Consider the following 23,615-nt stretch of genomic DNA (forward strand, 5'->3'; position numbering starts at 1 on the left):
TTCAACATTCTGGCTTGTAGAGACTGTCTTTTTTACAGCAACTTCTTTTAGACTGATTTCCATGAAGTAACCATGTTAATTCCTAAGGGAATTCGGCCGAGCAATGAGCCAGAGGGGACGTCTTTTCGGGGTTCCCAGAGTTCCGTGGCGCATTGGCAGCTCCGTCCAGCCCCAGCGAGCGCCGGTAGGCGGCAGACAATCTGTAGAGCACATCTGGCGAGGGGCGTGACTGGGAGTCGCCCTTCTGGGTCAGGAGCATGTTAAACAAGGTGTTGACCTCAGAGAGCAAGGCCCCGCCCAGCGGGCCATCCTTCTCCGGCGTCTTGCCGAAGGTGGAGAAGGAGGAGGAGTCAAGAGTGTCTGGGGAGCAATGGGTGTCGGAGGACGGTGGCCCGTTGGGGACAAAAATGTTCTTGTGGTAGTCTGCAGTGAGGGGGAGGGAGAGGCGGGCCATCCATGCAGGGTCCTCTATGTCAGCAAAGACGTCATCTGATAAGAGACAAGGAAAGAGATGAGAACATGTCGATAAAGTATAAAACTGGCAAAACAGTTAAACAGCATGTATATAAGACAAAGCAACAGCTCTACAGCAATACACCGCTGGATGTGACACAAAGCACCACATGGGTGACCTTTGTTATAGTATTTGTTGTTGTTGGCCAGTGTTGTTGTTTGCGCCTGAGAAAATGCATTTCCTCCTGTGAAAACAACATTAAATGAAATCTGAAGATGGGAGAATGATTATCTTGTATGTTAAAGACAACAAAGAGAAAAATAAGTTAATAAAAATAAGCTTATGGAGGTAAAAGTCCAATCTTGCTGAAAAACTATTTCCTTGGGGGGGGGGGGGGTGCAGGATGGAGGAAATCACAGGAGGAGTATATTTATCTGGTATTTCCTGTCATCTCCTGGCTATATCCTGAGTTCTACTCAAGTAAAGTGGCCAAGTGGTTTTACACATAATGAGCATGTACAGACTCAGAACGGGTGAAAATCCACTTAAAGCTAAGCCAATCTCTAGAGTTAAGCATTCCAGGCATTGTTGTATAATTTTTATTATGGGGATGTCCATGCCTGATTATCTTGACCAACTTATCTATTTTCTAATTATAATTTTTTTTGGGGGGGGGGTGTTAGTTGTAGTATAACTGATCATTTACATTTAAATGGTATGTTGAAAAAAAAAAACATTTCAACTAAATGGATAGAGACTATCGAGAGACATTTTTAAATGGCAAAACACAAGCAACATGCTAAAGGTTACAACTCCAGGAATAAAACATATAAAAACCACCAGTTTGACTGAAAATACACTGCAGAATTCAAAGGCTCATATTGATAAGTGAAACACCGCAATCATAGGCCAGCTGTGCACAATGCCATGAACCAGAGGGCTAGAGAGTTGCTGAATGACTCCTCTTGTTTTGGCCTCCCCAACTCTTTAACTTGATTCTCCTCACTTCAATCTGATTAGGCTCGTGGCCTAGAAAAAGCGCCTGCTGTGGATCACTCACCCTGTGGTCCTCATTAAATCACAACCAGACCTGGTGCACACACACTCAGCAACACACACACACTTGCAGAGAAGTCACTGAATGACCCCAGCAGCTAGCATCTCTCCCCACACACATACATACAGTACACACACCCTAATTCTCCCTCTCAAACACACACACACTCATACTCTCTCCCCCCACTGTGACACTGACAGCCCTTGACTTAAATCTCAATCCATAAACTAAACAAATCCTTTTCCCGCTGTGTTTACCCTACACATCAGTGAAGAGTAACCTACACAAATCCCACATGACGTTCAGACGCATCATGTTTCGCCCCAAATCCCTGGAAGATAGTTATCCTCTGCAGTATTTGATTGGAATGTTCAAAGACTGAGCTCCATGTATGTGGGGGTTTTAGAATGAAAGCGAGTAAGCTCCATATATGTGGGGGGGGTTTAAACTCTTGAGTTGTTGAACCACACACACAGGTAATCAAACGAAGTGGCCCTGAATCAGTCAACCATCATTACTTCTAAGGCCATCTTTCATGTCTGTCATCTCCTGGAGACCTCAGAAGAGAGCGTTGCTAACAGGGCTAGCATGCATATAAACTGCCAGTAAACTAAAGGGGCAGGCTGGCCCTTGTACACGGTCTGTTGCGACTGCTTGACTTTGACACGGAGGCTGGGGAGGAAGTGTTAGCCCCACAGCAGACCACATCAGAGAGAGAGAGGTTAACTCACAAGCTAACTGCCTGGGTTCAATAAAATGCTGCTTCCTTGTCTGGCCGCTTTCTCTGCAAACACCTCTGTCCCCCCCTCCATCCCCTCTCTCTGTTTCTCTGTCCCTCTTACTGTCTAATTCAGGGGTGGGGTACTAGGACCGCGGATCAATTTCCAAAAAACAAATGGAACTAATTTGGGTCTGAGAGTTAGAACAGTAGAATACACAGGGTGCAATTTTGAAATGTGGTTGTGCATCAGCAGTTTTTCTMTTGTCAGTCACTGACAGTCACTCAATTAGCCCGTCAGCTATCTAAACTTGTAGTAGTCATGGTTGAATTACTGATGTGGGGCCCCAATTGATTTTGTTAGTCACTCTCACTCAAATATCATATTAAAAACTACAAACATTTCTCTCCACCCTATGACAAAATGTGTATAATTGCAGCAAACTTGCTTTAAAACTGCAACATTGTCTCTACACCCCATGGCTACACATTTTGCCATGGGGTGTAGAGAAAATGTTGCAGTTTTAAAGCAAGTTTGCTGCAATTATAAACATTTTGTCATGGGAAGGAGAGAAGTTTTTCCGGTCCACAAAAGGCTAATGCCTACTCTGACTGCTTGTGTGAGTATGAATGTGGGTAYGCAGACCCGCGAGCCACTAAGGCCCCTTATGATTTTTTGTGGCCCCCATCAAAGTTGATCATCCCTGGTCTAACCCCTTTTGTTTTTATGCCTGCAAACTCTTCTCCCTCTCCTTATCTCTCTCTCCCCCTCTTCATACACCCCCCACTCTCTCTATATCCCCTCTCTCTACACCTCCCCCACTCTCTCTATATCCCTCTCTTTACACCTCATCCCCCTCTCTCTACACCCCCCACACTATATCTCATCCACCTCTTTATACACCCCCACTTTATACCTCATCCCCCTCTCTACACCCCCCACTCTATACCTCATCCCCTATATCTACACCTCCACTCTGTGCCTCATCCGCTCTCTCTCTACACCCCCCACTCTATACCTCATCCACCCTCTCTCTACACCCCACCCCACACTCCATATCTCATCCCCCTCTCTCTACACCCCACTCCATATCTCATCCCCTCTCTCTACACCCCCCACTCTATAACTCATCCCACTCTCTCTACACCCCCTACTCTATATCTCATCCCTCTCTCTACACCCCCACTCTATATATCATCCCCCTCTCTCTACACCCCCATTATTTCCCGTACACCTCTATATCTCATCCCCCTCTCTCTACACCCCCCACTCTATATCTCATTTCCCTCTCCCACTCCCTTCATCTCTTTATCTTCCGTGATGGCTCGCCTCCTTGCAAACTTAATTAGACTGAACTCACCAGCAGGGAACCCCTAAATCCTCAGAAAACAATTACCCTCTTATTGGAACCAGAGGAACCCCCACACACCACATCACACAAACAGGTTTGATGTGGAGAACATCACTTCTGTGGTAGATCGACTACAACCACAACCAAACACCCGCAAATATGAAAGCAGTTTAAAGCATACCGCCAAGCGTTAGATCTACAAACCTATTTAAAGTCAGAGCTCAGCTTTAATAACGGTCATAATCATTGGTTTAGTAAATCTAACAACTCAATTGGTGATATGTGATTCATCTTCTATTGCCTCTAAGACTTTGATTCAACTTAGATTTTCAAGTGAACTGTCCCTTTAATGGGTGATATGGCTACCAAACAAAATAATGCAGATTTGAAAGAAAATAGCAGAGCTCAAGGACAGATAGAGATTGTGAGGCCACATTCTGAACAAGGGGTGCTGAAAACACACTGATCTACACACTAGTGGTGCGCGGTTCAGTTGTTTGTTCACCCGTACACAATTGCTAATAACCATCCACAACCGGTCATAACCTATCCACAACCGGTCATTGCCTATCCACAACCGGTCATAACCCATCCACAACCGGTCATAACCCATCCACAACCGGTCATAACCCATCCACAACCGGTCATAACCCATCCACAACCGGTTATAACCCATCCACAACCGGTTATAACCCATCCACAACCGGTTATAACCCATCCACAACCGGTCATAACCCATCCACAACCGCCTGACTAGACTATATGTGATAAAGGATAAAGTGAAAATCTGAGGCCTGCACCCAACCCTAACCCTCTAATTTGTAAAATGCAGTCAGAAACTGTGGAAAGTTTTTTCGTTGTTGCCTTATTTTGGTAGGCTATTTGTTAGTCGAGGGTTTGATAGTGAGTTGTTTATCTGAATCAGCTGTGTAGTGCTAGGGCAAAAACCAAAACATGCACCCAAGGGGGGACCCAGGACCGAGTTTGGGAAACCCTGTGTTAGTCAACTTGTCTATAGTTAGAAACATGCAGCTTCTCTTTTGTCATTATATGTTGCACTAGAAGACTAAATAAACCCTTGCTCAGCAGCATAATGTCATGTAGCTGAAATACTATCAGCTTTTATGATGCTGATAAAGATAGCACCTCTACAGATGGTATCTAACTGCGCATTCACATTCAAGATGCTGAAAGAAAGAAAGAAATTATATTTCTCCACTCCTGTTCCCGAGTCAAAATGTTGCCTACATTTGGTGCCTCATTTTACTGCAAGAAATGCTTAGTTCTGCAGGAGTTCATGTTAAATGTCAAACTCATTCTATGGAGGGCCTAGCATCCGTGGGGTTTCCTTTTCAATTAAGACCTAGATAACCAGGTGAGGGAAGTTCTTTACTAATTTGTGACCTTAATTCAACAATTAAGAACAAGGCTGGAGCGAAAACACGCAGACACTCTGCCTTCCGTGGARTGAGTTTGACACGTGTTACAGACCTACAGTCTCCAGATTTCAGTTTCCATTTAACCCAGGGGTTTAAAACTTATTCCATAGACAGTCAGGCGAGGGGAATTCCTTACTAATTAATGACCATATTTCATCAATTAAGTGCATGTGAGGAGAGAAAACCCGCAGACACTCGGCCCTCCGTGGAATGAGTTGGACACGTGAGTTAACCTATCTAAACAGTATGCTACAGCAGTGGTTCCCAAATGGTGGGGCGCGTTAGGAGTCGGCAGGGGTGGGGGTGCGGGGGTCGGACTGAGTTTTTAAGGAACTCAGTCTGGCTTTAAATGTACTCTTGAAAGTTGTAATAGTAGAATGCACTAGGTGCAATTTCGAAATTGGGTAGTGCACGTTCAGTTTTCCTCTTGTCATGTCAGTCATTGCATACCTTAGAGAGCTATTTATAACTTGTTAGAAATGTCCAGATCAACTAGCCCATGTCAGCTAACGTTTTTTTATTTAGGTTTTTTAGCCCATAGATATAGTTGTAATTTTTTTGTCACTCAAATATCACATGAATACACATTAGACATAGCAAAATGTATAGAATTGCGAGAAAATATGCTTTAAAACTGCTAAATGTTCTTTACACCCCATGACAAAATGTGTAGAATTGCAGGAAAGAAGCTTTTTTTTTTWATGCTAAATTCTCTCCAACAACAAGAGGGGTGTGAACAGATTGTGACATGAACAGTGCTTGTGCCCATAGAAATCTTCTAAGAAGAATGGCGCCGGAGGAGAAGGCTACCGTTTTACAGACTCCTAACCAATTGTGCTATTGTGTGTTTTTTCGCCTTATTTGTAAACTTCTTTTGTACATAATGTTTCTCCCACCGTCTCGTATGACCGAAAAGCGCTTTTGGATATCAGAACAGCGATTACTCACCTCGTACTGGACAAATATTTTTTCTTTAACGAGTCAGACGCGAAGGATTTACTTCAGACACCCGACAAGGCCCAAATCCCGGTCAATCGCATGAAGAAGAGACGGAGATATCGGGGACGTAGGTCGGGGTGCCTTGTAAGGATCCGACGGCGGGTGGGCAATCTGCCTGTACCATCAGTCCTATTAGCCAACGTACAATCATTGGATAACAAAATAGACTAGCTACGATCACAAATATCCTACCAACGAGACATTGAAAATTGTAATATCTTATGTTTCACCGAGTCATGGCTGAACGACGACACGGATTACATACAAAAATAAAATTAAACCATCTAGTGTTCAGCGAAATAACAACACAATGTCAAATACAGGTAGCCTAGTCGAATAATTAACATTCAATCACATTAACCGTTACTCTCTAGCAGGAATTTCATTAATGGTCCGTATGTAGCTAAACATTCCGTTTGCTCTAAAATGGCTAAATGGTTAAAAAAAAGTAAGGCCCGCGTCCATAGAGACACATACCAGCTCTACTGGTAGTACTGCTACTACCAGCAGTACTACACCTGCACCTGTTGATGACACAAGTTGTTATGCTTCCATGAGCACATCCAACGCTAGCATCAGTAGTTATACATTTGTTGTTAGCCCAGCTAGCATGGACACTGACAGTTGTGAATCTGATGAGAACTACATTGATTTGGGGTTCACTTATATTGGGAGTAGTGCCTTTCCTCAGCCACAGTGTGTTATATGTGCAAAAGTACTATCTCACAACTCGATGAAACCTTCACTCTTGCACAGACATATAGAAACCAAAACATTTAGAAAAATAAGACAGGAGTTTTTTGAGAGAAAATTAAGACGACTTTCAAGTAGTAAGACATGTATAAAAGCAACAGATACCATTAATAAGAAGGGGCTAGAAGCGTCTTATATGGTGAGCTACCGAGTGGCTAGGACAGGCAAGCCCCATACTATTGNAATGGTTAAAAAAAAGTAAGGCCCGCGTCCATAGAGACACATACCAGCTCTACTGGTAGTACTGCTACTACCAGCAGTACTACACCTGCACCTGTTGATGACACAAGTTGTTATGCTTCCATGAGCACATCCAACGCTAGCATCAGTAGTTATACATTTGTTGTTAGCCCAGCTAGCATGGACACTGACAGTTGTGAATCTGATGAGAACTACATTGATTTGGGGTTCACTTATATTGGGAGTAGTGCCTTTCCTCAGCCACAGTGTGTTATATGTGCAAAAGTACTATCTCACAACTCGATGAAACCTTCACTCTTGCGCAGACATTTAGAAACAAAACAAGCCTATTTGAACATGCCTATTATTTTTTTGTGAGAATTAAGACACTTTCGAGTAGTAAGATATGTATAAAAGCAACAGATACCATTAATAAGAAGGGGCTAGAAGCGTCTTATATGGTGAGCTACCGAGTGGCTAGGACAGGCAAGCCCCATACTATTGTGGAGGACTTAATTCTTCCTGCTGCCGCGGATATGGCTGGGACAATGCTGGGGGGAAAAGCCCCAAAAAACTATACAGACAGTGCCTTCATCAAACAACACTGTTTCACGACGCATCAGTGACATGGCAGGAGATTTTGAAACAATTACTGCTTCGCATACAAGCCAGTGAATTCTATGCGTTACAGCTGGATGAGTCAACAGACGTGGCGGGCCTGGCACAGCTCCTGGTATATGTCCGTTACGTTTATGGGTGGTCAATTAAGGAAGACATTCTCTTCTGCAAACCACTGGAAACCAGGACAACAGGAGAGGATATTTTTAAAGTATTGGACAGCTTTGTGACATCAAATGGACTTTGGTGGTCAAGATGTGTTGATATCTTTAGTGATGGTGCAAAAGCCATGACATGCAAGCAGTTGCTCCTGACGCCACTTGGGTACACTGCAGCATCCACTGAGAGGCTCTTTCTGCCAAGGGAATGCCTGACAGCTTGAAAGACATTTTGGGCACTACAGTGAACATGGTTAACTTTGTTAAAGCAAGGCCCCTGAACTCTCGTGTATTTTCTGCACTCTGCAATGATAAAAGCAGCGACCATGTAACGCTTTTACAACATACAGAAGTGCGCTGGTTATCAAGGGGCAAAGTATTGAATTGAGAGATGAGCTTAACGTTTTCTTTACTGACCATGATTTTCACTTGTCTTGCATGATGATGAGTTTCTCACAGGACTGGCCTATCTGGGTGATGTTTTTTCTCGCCTGAATGACCTGAATCTAGGATTACAAGGACTCTCCGCAACTATATTCAATATGCGGGACAAAATTGAGGCTATGATTAAGAAGTTGGAGCTGGCACTAAGATGCTGGCACTAAGACCGCACTCAATGAGCTGTGTACGGCCATAAGCAAACAGGAAAATGCTCATCCAGAGGCGGCGCTCCTAGTGGCCAGTGAATTTAATGCAGGAAAACTGAAATCAGTCTTACCTAATTTCTACCAAAATGTCACCTATACAACTAGAGGTGAAAAAAACTCTAGATCACCTTTATTCCACTCACACAGATGCATACAAAGCTCTCACTCGCCCTCCATTTGGCAAATCTGTACTTCTGTACTCCATGTTCCCCCCACGACTGCATGGATGCGCACGACTCCAACAGCATTTAAAAAAAAGTTTTCTGAAGACACAGCGGTGCTAGGCCTGATCACCAACGATAATGAGATAGCCTACAGGGAGGAGGTCAGAGACCTGGCAGTGTGGTGCCAGGAAAACAACCTCTCCCTCAATGTCTGCAAGACAAAGGAGCTGATCGAAAATAAATAATGTTGACTACAGGAAACGGAGGGTTGAGCACGCCTCCATTCACATCGACATGGCTGTAGTGGAGCTGGCCGAAAGCTTCAAGTTCCTCTGTGTCGACATCACTAAGGATCTATCATGGTCCAAACTCACCAACATAGTTGTGAAGAGGCACGACAATGACTCTTCTCCCTCAGGAGGCTGAAAAGATTTGGCATAGGCCCTCAGATTCTCAGAAAGTTCTACAGCTGCACCATTGAGAGCATCTTGACTAGCTGCATCACTGCTTGGTATGGAAACTGCTTGGCAGCTGACAGCAAGGTGCTACAGAAGGTAGTTCGGAGGGCTCAGTACATCACTGGGGCTGAGCTCCCTGCCATCCAGGACCTCTATACCAGGTGGTGTCAGAGAAAGACCATAAAAATTGCCAAAGACTTCAACCATACAATTCATAGACTGTTCTCTCTGTTACCGCACGGCAAGCAGTACCGATGAACCAAGTTTGGAACTAACAGGACCCTGAACAGCTTCTACCCGCAAGCCATAAGACTGCCAAATAGTTAGTTAAATAGTTAACCAAATAGCTACCCGGACTCTCTGTATTGACCATTTTTGCACTACATTTTTTTGACTTATCACATACTCTTCTGCTACTGTTTATTATCTGTCACTCTATTCATATGTATATCAAATCAAATTTTATTTGTCACATGGACTGAATACAACAGGTGTAGTAGACCTTACCGTGAAATGCTTACTTACAAGTCCTTAACCAGCAATGCAGTTCAAGAAATAGAGTTAAGAAAATATTGACTAAATAAACAAAAGTTTTAAAAAATTATCAATAAAATCTAAAAGTAACACAAGAAAATGACATAACAGTAACGAGGCTATGTACCAGTACCGAGTCAATGTGCTGGGGTACAGGTTAGTCAAGGTAATTTGTACATGTAGGTAGAAGTTGACCTAAATTCCCTCGTACCCCTGCACATCGGCTCGGTACTGGTAACCCGTGTATACAGCCAAGTTATCGTTACTTATTGTGTATCTATTTTTACTTATATTATTATGTGTTTTACTTTTCTTTATTTCTCAATTTTCTTTCTCTCTGCATCATTGGGAAGGGCCCCGTAAGTAAGCAGTTCACTACACCTGTTGTTTACGAAGCATGTGGCAAACAGATTTGATTTGAAACGTCAGAGGTGAGACTATCTGTTCACTGCCTCAGGGCAGAGTGGAGGGTGGTGACGGGGGGTGTCTGTCTGTCTGTTCTATACAGCTTCAAAAATGGGACTACCATAGCAAAATACAAGAAAGAAAGACTCTCCAGGTGAGAAGACAAAACATCTGAGAAACAGGCGGCTTAAACATAGTCAGGAATCCTCAAAGAGCCTGAGCTTCTCACCATTCGCGTGTCTCACAAATATAGTGTGACTTACAATGCTAATGGAGGACCCGTTTGCCTTTGGGTACGGGTGACTCAAGGATTACACACAGACACACACGCAGGTCTTTGTAACACCTCTGTGTGAGATTACTGTACCAGCATAGACTTTAAATTGCTCTCACTGAAGATCAACCGAAAGATAGAAATCCCTGTATTTGCCCGGAGGTCTTAAGTGAGAGAAACTATGGGGTGTGTCTTTGATTTGAAAAGAACAAAGACAGGGCCCCTAGTCAGAACGAGACAATGACCTGAACAATACCTGGAAGGAACTCCACACATATATTTACCGTGTATGTTGGACTATAGAATGTGAACATATTAGTCTGTTCGACCATACAGAGCGCTGCGCTCACTACTGTTTCACATACAGTATATCGCAATGTGAATCTTTACGGCTGAGTGAAAACACCCATTGTTAGTAATTTAAGTCAGCTATGAATTGTCAGAACAGAATGAAGCCCCACAGAGAGCTAGGAATGCAACTAAAAGTATTTTCTCTTTGTTAGTTTTGACCATTATTTGTTTTAAGTTTTCTTCAATGTTATTGTTGTTTGTTGACTATAAAATAGTATAAGTTCTCTTTAGTGGTGAAATGGTATTCTGATGTCTATGGGACAACCTAGTAAAATAAAGGTTTAATTGAAAAATAAGAAAGGTTCTTACCAGGGTTGTTGAGCAGGGTGTTAAGGTCCTCCTCCAGTAGCAGGTCGACAGGGGAGTCTCGGCCCGTGTCCCAGTCCATGTCTCCGGCTTCACTCTCGCCATGGCCACTGTCCTTGGTGCTCTGACAATCAGTGTCCTGAACGCCGGTCCTTCAGGGAAGCAGAGGAAACAGACAGGGGAGTGTCAAGGACAGTGAGGGAGGACATTTTAGAACCAATGTCAGCCATCTTGTGGAACCATCATTATGACTGTCCTGTTAAATTTTCCCAAATTGTGATGGGAGAAAGTTGATTCCATTCTGGAAATATGCTGACCTGAGCTCAATATAAAAGTTTAAAGGACCAGTGCAGTCAAGACCTTGCTTTTCCTGTGTTTTATATATATTGACACATCAAGAGGTTGGAACAATACTCTGAAAATTGTGATAATGCCCTTTTAGTGTAAGAGCTGTTAATAAAGACTGCCCAAAATGTCTGCCTGTTTAGTGGGATGGAGTTTTGGCCTGCCTTGTGACATCACCAGGGGGTAAATTAGTTAATAACCAATAAGAAAGGTAGTTCCAAATCTCTCTCCTCCCAGACAATCCTAGCAAAACTATTGCTTGAGAAATTGCACTTTGCTAAGAAGCATTTTTTTTAAACAATTTAATAAGGCTGCAGCACTCCACCAATCAGGTGGCCAACTCTTCAGTAAAAGGCACATGACAGCCCGCTTGGAGTTTTCCAAAAAGCTCCTAAAGACTCTCAGACCATGAGAAACAACATTCACTGGTCTGTTGAAACCAAGATTGAACTCTGGCCTGAATGCCAAGCGTCACATCTGGAGGAAACCTGGCAACATCCCTACGGTGAAGCATCGTGATGGCAGCATCATGCTGTAGGGGATGTTGTTCAGCGGCAAGGACTGGGAGACTAGTCAGGATCGAGGGAAAGATGAACGGAGCAAAGTACAGACTGATCCTTGATGAAAACCTGCTCCAGAGTGCTCAGGACCTCAGACTGGGGTGACTCTAAGCACACAGCCAAGACAACGCAAGAGTGGCTTTGGGACAAGTGTCTGAATGTCCTTGAGTGGCCCAGCCAGAGCGCGGACTTGAACCCAATCGAACATCTCTGGGGAGACCTGAAAATATCTGTGTAGTGACGCTCCCCATCCAACCTGAGGAGATTGAGACGGTCTGCAGAGAAGAATAGAAGAAACTCCAAATACAGGTGTTCCAAGCTTGTAGCGTCATATCCAAAAAGACTCCAGGCTCTAATCACTGCCAAAGGTGCTTCAACAAAGTACTGAGTAAAGGGTCTGAATACTTTTGTAAATGTGATATTTCCATTTTTTATCTTTAATAAATTTGCAGACATTTCAAAAAAACTGTTTTTGGTTTGTCATTATGGGGTAATGTGTGTAGATTGATTAAGACAAAAAACAACTCCATCCATTTTAGAATAAGGCTGTAACGTAACACAATGTGGAAAAAGTCAAGGGGTCTGAATACCCTCCAAATGCACTGTACTTCTAGGTGTTTTAGTGTTTAATGATAAAATACCAGAGACTTGAGGTATAGACTGATAACAGACATTGCTCCCTGTCAGAGACGTTATCTGAGCCAGTCAGAGCCAGACAGACCTGGAACCAAGGGAGATAGCTAGGCCAATCAGGCCAGAGACAGGAAGTCTCACCCAATCAGGTAGACTAATGTACCTCTCAGTGGGGGGGGTCAACATCCCACATAGTTGGCCATGATGACACATAAAAACAGATACCCGAGTAGAGGAGAAAAGTCTGCATTGTACCTGTGTCTTGTTTTAAGATGATCTCAATTAAAGAAAATACTATGACAGACTCTTCATTCCTCGTGTTAGCAAAGAAGCCAAACAAGATAGAAACCTCTCACGCCATACTATAGATGATAATAACTTTGTGGTCATTGGATGTGCTGGTTCCTGCCCTAGAGGCATGAGTCAGGGCAGTGAGTCATGCTCTAACATGCCCCCTGACACATTGACTGACTGGCAGACCACCTAGGTCATGAGACACTCTTCCTGTTACTGGCAGACTGAGGGCAGAGGAGGCCTTCTGGTTTATCAGACACAAACCTGAGCTCTATTGCCTAGTTACTGTATATTCATAAGAGCATTTGAAACTATAATTATTTATACGGTGCCTTCGAGCAGAGAAAAAATATCTCAATGGGATCACTTGTACATATAAAGGATACGTATAAATGAAAAAACATAATGTTGTAAATATATACGCTTTTGAGATAAGTGAACATTTTGTGAAGAAATACATAACGAAAATCTCATTTATACGGTAGTAGGTAGTAGTGATCAACAGCCAAATGGCTCTGAAACAAAGGAGGGATAATTAAAAGGAAAAGGGAAGAAAATCAAAAAAGAAAGAGGAAATGTAGTCACCTGCCAGCGCGATGGGAGTACTTGTTGCCTCGGAAGTTGGGTCTCGGCTGCAGCTGGCCCTGGTGGAGTAGGGAGAGGAGCTGGGAGATCTGCTGTAAATTTGCAGGAGGAGAGAGGGGTTAGGAGACAGTAACCATGTTTCCAGCCAACCTAAGTCATGCCTTATAAAAAAAAAAATAACACGACAGGTGTGATGGAAAGACTAAGTGTCATCAATGTCAATAGACTTTTTGTTCGCTGGACATGGTGCGCCATTTTTGTGTCTGTAAAACGAATTATGCAACAATTGCAATGGAAAAGCTTTTAAGCGGCGCAAATATTAATAGAATAACCATCATGTCGAAGTAAACTTGTAGTCACAAAATACTATGTTTTGTGGTCCTCCCATGACGACTTTGAAAACCATGCAGCTTATTAGGCTACAGATGAAATAAATAATGCTGGTGAAATGATAATCGGTGCTTGGCTGCTAATTTAGTAATAAAAATGATCTCGCTCTTATCCATAATCGCATCATGTACCGTCTGCACTGTGCCAATCTGCAAGCTGTTGGTGCCAAGACCAGAGTGGGCACATTTGCTCTTTATCAAATACTTTTTGTGCCAAAATTATCGACAAAGATAACAATTGAATGGAAACACATAGAACTTTTTATTCGGTACATGGAAACTTAAGCCCAAAAGTGTTTTTTATGTGCCCTTCATCATCACGCACAGCATTCTAAGCACAAAAGTCAATTTGATGGAAGCGCACCTCTAGTGGGGAAATTCTCAGATTTGAGAATATCCGCATGAAAATATGTCACTAATTGGATGGAAACCAGCTATTGATATTATAACACAGAAGTCAGAATAACAAACTAGTGCTTGGGGAATGTGGTGTATTGAGGCTGTTCGGACAGTTTTATACCAACTGTCTGGGATATCGTTTTACTCCCTGACAAAGGCAATGCCGACAAACGTCAGACTTGTGAAACATGTGAAAGAAAGGTGACTTTCTGTGGGAGAGGGAATGGGTGTCATTCAATTAGACAATTGGAGCGGTTTGTGCTGGCATCTTTTTTATAGGACCGGATGTGCTGCTAACTGTGGCCCCAAGCTCAGAGGAAACAGCTTTCGTGATGTGAAGAGAGGGAAGTGTGTGTGTGTGTGTGTGTGTGTGTGTGTGTGTGTGTGTGTGTGTGTGTGTGTGTGTGTGTGTGTTGTTGTGTGTGTTTGTGTGTGTGTGTGTGTGTTTGTGTGTGTGTGTGTGTGTGTGTGTGTGTGTGTGTGTGTGTGTGTGTGTGCGTAGGCACATGTATGTGTTGCACACAGAGGGCCGAGGGTGGGCAGGAAAGTGCTTTTACATAAAGGACTATTCTTCTCTGACCAGTTTCCTTCCAGGATGAACCTCCGAAATATGAACGTGTGGAGGAGGAGGACGGGGGGGACTCTAAAGCCAAAGTGCCAAGTGGGGCGAGCGGGCGGGGGTGCAGGAAAGGTGGGTCAAGAATCAGGCCTCTTCCTGCTGTTAAAATGGAATTCACATGAGGCCTTCAGACCTTGCCAGACTCTATGTTATAAGCCCATTGGGTGTTGGCATTGTCGACTGCGTGAATTCTCCATCAATGAGGATGCATCGTTTGACTAGCACAGCACTTCTGTGTTGGAAACCAGACCTTTACAGTTGCTGTTTTTCTTGCTTAAAGTGAGTTCAGAAATTGCAATTTGGGCCATTTGTAACTGACAACTCGAGGTCCTTACATGTCAAGGCAGTATTACCTTACACTACAGACATATCAGAGCTTACTTTGGCTGGGTTTTCCCCTTAGAGAATAAGAGTGGTCTACTGATTCTTCCTGGCATTTGTCCTCCCCTGTATGAATCTGTTATGTGATATTGAGTAAAAGGAGAGATTGCTCGGGGGGCACAGAAGTAGACAGGATTACAGTGGCTGACACATGAGCACCTGAATAAACTCAATGCTTTGGCTCCAGCATCATCTGTCAGCTGTCCCCTCAGGCTTCCTATATGTAAGCTATACACCAGGCCAAAATAGCAGAGGAGCAGAGGGGGAAAAATATCTGCTTTCAGGACATTCAATTTATATTCCTGTAGGTTACACTTAATTACTTACAGTAATTCTTTAAGTGAAAAGAATAAGGCCTATTTACAAAACAAAAGTCTGTTATTAGTTAGATGTATATACGGTATCATCGAACATAAGAATGATGGAAATCAAGGTAATGCATTGCATGATATATACCAAATGTGCATTCATGTTTGTAGTATTTATAACCAAAATGTTTATTACCTGTACTTCTGGAGAGGCAGCAGACAGCTCGATGGAGTTGTCTCCGAAGGCAGCCATGGAGAGACGGACTAAGTTCCTCAGCATCCGTTTGTGGTCTTCAGCATCATGTACACCTCTGGTGTCTGTGTTCTTGGACGTTCTAAGTGTTGCTACCTGGGACACTGGGGAGGATGGTTCTGGCTCTTCAACGTCAGGCCTAGCCTGGATCTCAGAGTTCCCATGTCGCCTCAGGGTGCTGGTCTGAGAGAGTGAGGAGGACAACGAAGGGTTTCTTGCCTTGCGCAGGGTTCGGTAAGGAGTGGTGGGGGTTCGAGGGAGAGTGCCATCCAGCTCGATGCTCCCAGGTTTCCTGAGTGTTCTGGTATGGGAGACTAGCAGCGTTGCGCCCCCATCAGGGTAGGCCTGGGAGTGGACTGTTGGGTACATGGAGGTGGCTATGCTATATTGCATTTCGGTGTTCTGCTCTTCAACCACCAGGGGCATAGGGGAGAGGGGTTGGGCTTCACCCTCGTCTTCCGGAGGGTCCTCCCTTCGTCCCCTCAGGACTGGCACCAGCTGGATGTCCGTCTTCCTGATGTTCTTCTGTGGACGGCGAGGGTGACGCGTGTAGGTGGACTCAGCCATCCTGCAGTTGTAGGCATGGTTGTCTCGTTTCGTGGGGCGACAGAAGGTGGTCACCAGGGCAACAGCCAGGAGAAGCAGGAGGCAGCTGGCCCCAAGGCATATGGCCATCATCATGGTGAAACTCAGATGGCCACGGTTACCAGGGGCTGAGTTCTTCAGATGGTCCTGCAAGTTGACGAAAGTAACCTCCAAGGTGACCTTTGTCACTAGCCTTGGAGAGCCCTTGTCCGATACAGCGATATCCACTTTGAAAGTCTTCCCAATGAGCTCTGTAGCATTGGTCGTGTTAACATACAGTTGTCCGGTAGTGTCGTCGAGTCTGAACAGTCCTGTGGGGTTTCCATCTGTGATCATGTAGCTGAGTCTTCCATTGAGACCAGAGTCTAGATCGTTGGCCTTGATGGTAGTGGCCAGGAATCCTGAAAGTCCATTTTGTGCAGAGCGATCGATCGGAGGATAGGTGGAGCCTTCTTCAGCACCATCCCCTAGCTCTGTCACCATCTCCCCCTTCTCTGCGTTGACAGGGACACTCACAAAGGCTATGCCTTTCTTTGGCATTGGCTCCTTGATGACGGGGTAGTTATCATTGACATCCTGGATCTCGATGAGTACCGTGGCAGTGCTGGTGAGGGGTGGATGACCATGGTCTATGGCCTCCACGATGAAGGAGTAGGTGGGAGATTCCTCATAGTCCAATGACTGCTGGGCGCTGACTACGCCACTGATGGGGTGGATGGCAAAAGATGCCGTGGGAGTTCCCAGTTCATTGGACTCTCGGATGGAGTAGGACACCCTGCCGCTGAGCTCAATGTCCACATCATTAGCTTCTACCTTGAGGACCTGTAGGCCTACGGCATTGTTCTCCTTGAAGGAAGCCCTGTAGTGGGACTTGGAGAACACAGGGGCATTGTCATTCTCATCCAACACATGGACAACTAGGTATCTAACACATGACAGTGGAGGGTCACCGTAATCCTGGGCAAGTAATGTGAGATTATACTCCATGACCTTTTCTCGATCCAGGGTGCCATTGGTTACGATCATGTAGTTGTCGCCATGTATTTTCTTGAGGCGGAAGTGGCCTGATCCGTGCCAGATGTGGGCATGCACATTCCCATTGTCCCCGGAATCTGCATCAGAGACCATCACCAGTGCGAGGAATGTGTCCTCCGGTGCACCCTCTAAAACAGTTGCCACTGGAGAATCAGGAGGTGTCCAAGTCACGTGGATCCTTGGTGCATTATCATTGATGTCCCTCAGCTTGACGTGTAGTTTACAGTGAGAGGGGATGGCATTGGGCCCAAGATCGCGWGCCTGGATGTCCACCTCATAAGAGTGTTTGTCCTCATAGTCCAGTTGGCCTTTTAAGGTCACTGCCCCACTCTGGGGGTGGACACTGAAAAGCTTCTGCACCTCAGGTGGAGCATGTTTGCTTAGAGAGTACTCAACCTCCCCATTGGCCCCTTGATCAGGGTCCGTGGCCTTGAGGTTGATGACGATAGTCCCACGGGCTGTGTCCTCGGTTAGTTCCACGGTGGGGGTGCTATCCTCAAACATGGGGCTGTTATCGTTAGAGTCCAAGACTTTGACTCTGACCAGAGTACTGCCCGACCTGGGAGGGTTCCCCTTATCCCAGGCCACCAGAGTCAGCTCGAAGGAGGACTGCACCTCCCTGTCCAGCTCCTTGATCACCACCAGCTCTGCTTGCTTTGGCCCATCCGCAGTGCTCCTTACATCCAGGGCAAAGTGCTGGTTAACGGACAGTGAGTAGGTCTGCAGTCCATTGGGGCCGGCATCCGGGTCCACGGCTCGGTCCAGGGGAATCCGCATCCGCAACGTGGCCGTCTCAGAGATCTCCAATTCCTGCTTGCCACTGGGGAAGGTGGGGCTGTGGTCATTCAGGTCCATCACCTCCACCCGCACCCTCAGAAAGTGGATAGCACCACCTTTCCTGTAGAGGACACTGAAGGCCAGCTCACACAGGTCCGAGCCTCGACATAGCTCCTCCCGGTCCAGCTGTCCCAGAGTGGAGAGAGTTCCGTCTCTCGCTCCGATGGAGAAAGGCAGGGCTTGACCGTGCTCCACGACCTGGAAATCCTCCAGTACCCCGGTCTCGCCTCTCTGACGCAGGTCATCGACCAGATGGCCGACCCTGGTGCCCACAGGTTGCTCCTCCCAGACTCTGTACATAACAGTTAATGGGGCCGGGTCTGAAGACTGGGCCCCAGAAGCAAGACTCAGAACCAGCAGTAGAGCCAGCAGCATGACTGTGTGAGATATTACTGTCCTGTCCAGCATTTAAAAGGGCATGTCTAACACCCACTATAAACTACTGAGATAAGGTGGTGTAATTGTTTTCCCCTACTCTAAAATGATCTTCTTCAATTTAAATACTGATGACTGATGAAAAAAGTTAAACCTTTTGATAGAAAATATCTCCTTTGAAAATAGCCTGCTACAGTAAAATGTTGATAGTTCAATATCTGAGTTCCAAATCAACAAAACATAGAATTATGTTTTTATCAGTATAAACCATTAATCAAACCGCTCATCCACCCATATTCTTACACTTTTACAGAGCTCTGAATATCAGCACAAAATATACCAACAATTACAGCTCAATCTATCAATGAAACAATCAAATGTATTTCCTAACAAAACAGAATTAAAATCGATATTAAAGATAACCCTACATCCTTTTTATACCAACAACCTTACAACCCTTAAATTGAGTCAGAGAACCAAATCACAAACCCTATAACTATAACTCTTGCCTCCCTCTCTTACACATACATACACTCATAGCTTACTGCATTACTCACACAGCTGCTGGCTCCCAGCCTCTCGGTTCATCAGCTTGTAGCTACAAAGTAAAGTTAGGAGAACACTGAGGAAGTTTGGATCTGTGATGATACAAGCAGGGGAGGACCCAGCCAATCAGAACAGGAGGCATGGAGCATATGCAAATCTGGAATCCACAACCTAAAACAGAAAAAAATGGGCCCTCAGGAAATTAAGCAGGAGTTGAAACAACATTTGAGTGCTTTTAAAGAAATGTGATCCTCCCTCTGCCCCCAGACCACATTTTGCCTTGTTAATCTTTTCCTGCAATATTCAAAAAACCATCAGAGCCTTGCATTGTGGATCTTTAACTCAGTAGTGGGCTTGAAGCGCCGCCCCTATGGGACTTTTAGCTGTAACCAGGCCTGCTCTCCACTCAGAGCTGCATGATCTACGGTCTGGGCTCGCGACAGAAATTCTAAACACTAAATAGCACTTGCTGATAAATGTGTGGGCAACTTCAAACTTGTCAGTAGAAAACGTCTTTTAGATTGTCAAATGCCCATTTCTGGATTACTTTAATGTCTTCTTTCATGTTCTGTTGTAATATGATATGGTTTTTGTTGGGTTTCTCAGCAGTAAGCTGCAATTTTTGAGCAGTTTTTTTTATTTTTATCACACATAGCTCAGTCAAGTACATAACATTTTTGCTGTTGTAAAAAGTAGAAGCTATCCATACTGAAGGGCTAGCAACAATGTAGTGTATAATGCAAAACTGCAGTTTCAGATCATTTAGATGCTAACAAACAGGGCAAACAATCTTGATAAACAACAGACATATTGCCAATTATATGGATCTCCACAATAGGAAAATGATAAAGGAGCGTGAAATGGCCTAATCTTAGCTCTGCATGTATATATAAAAGTTGAACGTGCGACAGGAAATGATCTAATAGCCTACATAGACAAAGTTTGTTATACTCTTTACGGTTAACACAACATGTAAAACCTGACCAATCAACCTGATCAATCAATGTTTACTTTAATATAAATATCCTGTTTGTATTATCACAATGCTTATCAATTATTTGATGAGCTGGACCGAAGGAACCGTAGGCCTATAACCTATACCAGAAACAATAGCATGGGAAGTTTCCCTTTCAGCTTGGACATCAACAAACCTATCACTGTGCGGGCCAATAAAAGCTTTTCACAGAGTGATAACACCGGACAGGGTGATAACTCTGGGAAAGATGATGCTGAAGATACGAGTCCCTCTCCACTGTATGTTTTCAGAGACATAGTTAAGGGTCCCCAGACCTCGTAAAAAGCAAAAAGGGGAGGCTGACTCCCCTCAGAGCGACCGTCTCTGTGCGGCCAGAGAGAGCAGAGGTCGGCCAATGCGATTAGGTTCTATCTCCTAAACAAACAGGGGATCCGTTTCACACATAAAGCTGTTCTTCTCCTATCCCCATTTGGAGAGCTGGTGGGAGTCCTTAACAGTTCTGTCTCTCTATCAGAGTATAAACACACATGCACGTTCACACACACGGGCAAACACATCACTACTCCCTCTCCTAATTAACATAACGTGTATGAAGGTGTGTTGTAACTTTCAATAGTCTCAACCTCCGCATCTGTGGGAGGGCGTGTGGTTAGCATGTGGTTCGTGTGTGGTAATGATTAGCCCTATTTTCTTCTACAAAGCAAATTTTTTGAAATGGTTTATACAAAAGAAAATACTGTTACCTGAAAGATTTCAGAATAAGAATGAGCCACCACTGGGCACAGACGTCATTTTAACGTCTAGTTTTGGTTTACACTTGGTTGAGTTATCAAGTAATGTAAATTCAACGTGAAATCATAAAGGATTTCTGTTGACAGTTGGGTGAAAAAAACGACTTAAATTCCCTTAAGTTGATTACTTTTTTCAAATCCTATCAGTGTTCCACGTTATTCAACGTCATCACATATAGTTTTTTGTTGTTGAAATTACGTGGAAACAACGTTGATTCAAGCAGTTTTTGCCCGGTGGGAAGGCTCTGATTGGAATTGCTGTCATACTGTCAGACACAAGCGTCTTGATATTTTGCAGGCTCCAGGAGAAGTCAAGCAGTCAAGAAAACCTAGAAGTGGACATAAAGCTGGACTCTTAGGACCAATTGAGAATTCATAGAGTGGAGGACATCAAGGAGAGAAAAATGTAGCAAGGTAGTGGTGTGTGTGTGTCTACCATCCCTGTTTAGGGTTTGTTTGCATTCCAATAATATGCACCACTGAAGCATTTCGTTCCCTACAAACAATCCTGTGCCACTTGTCATCCTCACCACTGGAGTAGAACAGGAAAAGCAAAGGAAAGCCTCCTACATACAGATACACACACACATACACACACGCACACGCACGCACACGCGCACGCGCACGCGCACACGCACACGCACACGCACACGCACACGCACACGCACACACACACACACACACACACACACACACCTTGCCGAGTGGCCACCGGTGACCATTTGGGAAACACTGCTCTTAGTTTATAGTCTGATCCTAAACTTTAGTATGCATTACAAGCACACTAGTGGAGGCTGCTGAGGGGAGGAAGGCTCATAATAATGTCTGGAATGGAGAGAATGCAATGGTATCAAACACATGAAAACCATGTTTGACACCATTCCATTCACTCCATTCCAGACATTATTATGAGCCGTCCTCCCCTCAGCAGCCTCCACTGCAGCACACATACATATTCCAGAGCAGCTACTGCTACACTGCTTTAGAATAATTCTCAATCCCCTTTTTGGCACTCAGATAATTCATCTGTCGCTAGTCAATACAGACAAATACACAGCAGCTAAGGAGGAGGAGGAAAACATTCAGCCAAAAACACAGACAGCCTCAGGGAGTGTAACACAGTAGGGCCAGAGGGAGACGGTAACATTTGGCTCTGGCTTGAGTTGTGCTCTTCTGTTCCACAATGCAGATAAGCAGAGCATGTGGAAACAACAGATCAGAGAGCATCTGATGAACTATTATCTCCCCCCTCCTTTTCCTTCCTCAACCCCCTTAAGATGGTCTGCCAATGTAAACTGGCATCTGACAAGACTTTTCATGTGGGGGAGACTTCCTGCTGGTAGTAGTCTGGTTGCCACATTTGTTGTGAGTGTGTGTACATCCCGTCAAGATGCAAGTTTTCTTGTGTGTGTAGAGCATTTCCCCCTCACTTAGACATATACATCCATCCCTCTTGCTCCCACCTCTCACGTTGGAAACCCCCAACAGAGAGCCTCCTACACACCTTCCTTTTCATTCTCATTTTAGTGCGGACCGGGGTTGGGTATCTAATCTAAACATCATTGTGAAGTGAAAACAATAGCTGGTGATACTTGGAAAAACAGGAAAGTGAGTCGACAAAGCCACATAGGGACACTGGGGTTCCAGGAAGAAATAAGCTATTTGAGTTGTTTTCCAGACAGATAAAGGATATGGATGCTGGTAAACAAGACAGGGCCAAGTGCAATTTCCCTGCCTCTGTCTAGTCAAGTCTAGTAGCTGCTGGAGTCTCTACGGGAGAGGCTCTGTCTGATCATAGTGATTACACACAAATAAATGTGTGTGCATGCATAAGCACTCACACACTTTTCTAAAGACAGAATTACTGACTTACTGAACCGACAACTAAAGAAAACATTTCGATTCGAGCAGAGATTTTTCACCTTACAATGTATGCCAAACAAAAAACATTGATTTCAAAGTTTAACAAACCATAGAACTCTATGCACAATGACTACTTTGAATAATTTCCACTGAACATTTTACAAAGACACATTTACAGAAAGAACTGTGCACATACTGTGTAAATTGTTCAAAGTATACAGAGTTGTATGGTTTGTTAAACCAGTGTTTAGTTTGGCATACATTTTAAAGTGAAAAATCGGAATTGCCCTAAAGTAGAAAGTGCAAAGTGAAAAATAGAGCCTCTTAAAGAAGAAGTTACAGGTCTGTGAGAGCCAGAAATCTTGCTTGTTTGTAGGTGACCAAATACTTATTTTCCACCATAATTTGCAAATAAATTCATTAAAAATCCTACAATGTGATTTTCTGGATTTTTTTTCCTCATTTTGTCTGTCATAGTTGAAGTGTACCTATGATGAAAATTACAGGCCTCTCTCATCTTTTTAAGTGGGAGAACTTGCACAATTGGTGGCTGACTAAATACTTTTTTGCCCCACTGTATAGGGCAGGTAATCAAGGAAATGATGGAGTCCAGGTGAGTGTCATTATGCGCAGATGCGCGTAACGATGGTGACAGGTATGCACCATAACGAGCCGCCTGGTGACCTGGAGGGGGAGCACACGTGACAGTACCCCCTCCCCAACGCGCAGCTCCAGTCGCAGGACGCTGACCAAAATGACGATCCCGGGAATCAGGAGCGGACCGGTCACCTCTGCTAAAGGGCTGGAACCTGTCGATCCGGCTGAGGCACAGGAGCATGGTGCCGGAGAGAGCATACGTGACAGTACCCCCTCCCCGGCACACGGCTCCAGCCGCCAACCACAGGGACGATCCCGGGGATCAGGAGAGGACCGGTCGCCACCGCTGAGGCGCAGAAACCTGACAAACCAGCTGA

At 44.5% G+C, this 23,615-nt stretch overlaps 1 protein-coding gene across 1 annotated transcript; it reads right to left on the reverse strand.

The window, feature by feature from the left end:
* LOC111965811 (protocadherin-12) lies at window positions 1–18,649 on the reverse strand. Its single transcript, XM_023990130.2, has 4 exons — window positions 15,577–18,649; window positions 13,285–13,376; window positions 10,871–11,019; window positions 1–489 (listed from the first exon to the last, which is right to left on the reverse strand). Exons 1-4 carry the CDS (start codon window positions 18,496–18,498, stop codon window positions 83–85), a joined length of 3,570 nt encoding a protein of 1,189 aa, XP_023845898.1. The 5' UTR covers window positions 18,499–18,649; the 3' UTR covers window positions 1–82.
* Window positions 18,650–23,615: the final 4,966 nt, after the last annotated feature.

Source organism: Salvelinus sp. IW2-2015, linkage group LG6.2 (assembly GCF_002910315.2).
Source record: "Salvelinus sp. IW2-2015 linkage group LG6.2, ASM291031v2, whole genome shotgun sequence".
Taxonomy (NCBI): Eukaryota; Metazoa; Chordata; class Actinopteri; order Salmoniformes; family Salmonidae; genus Salvelinus; species Salvelinus sp. IW2-2015.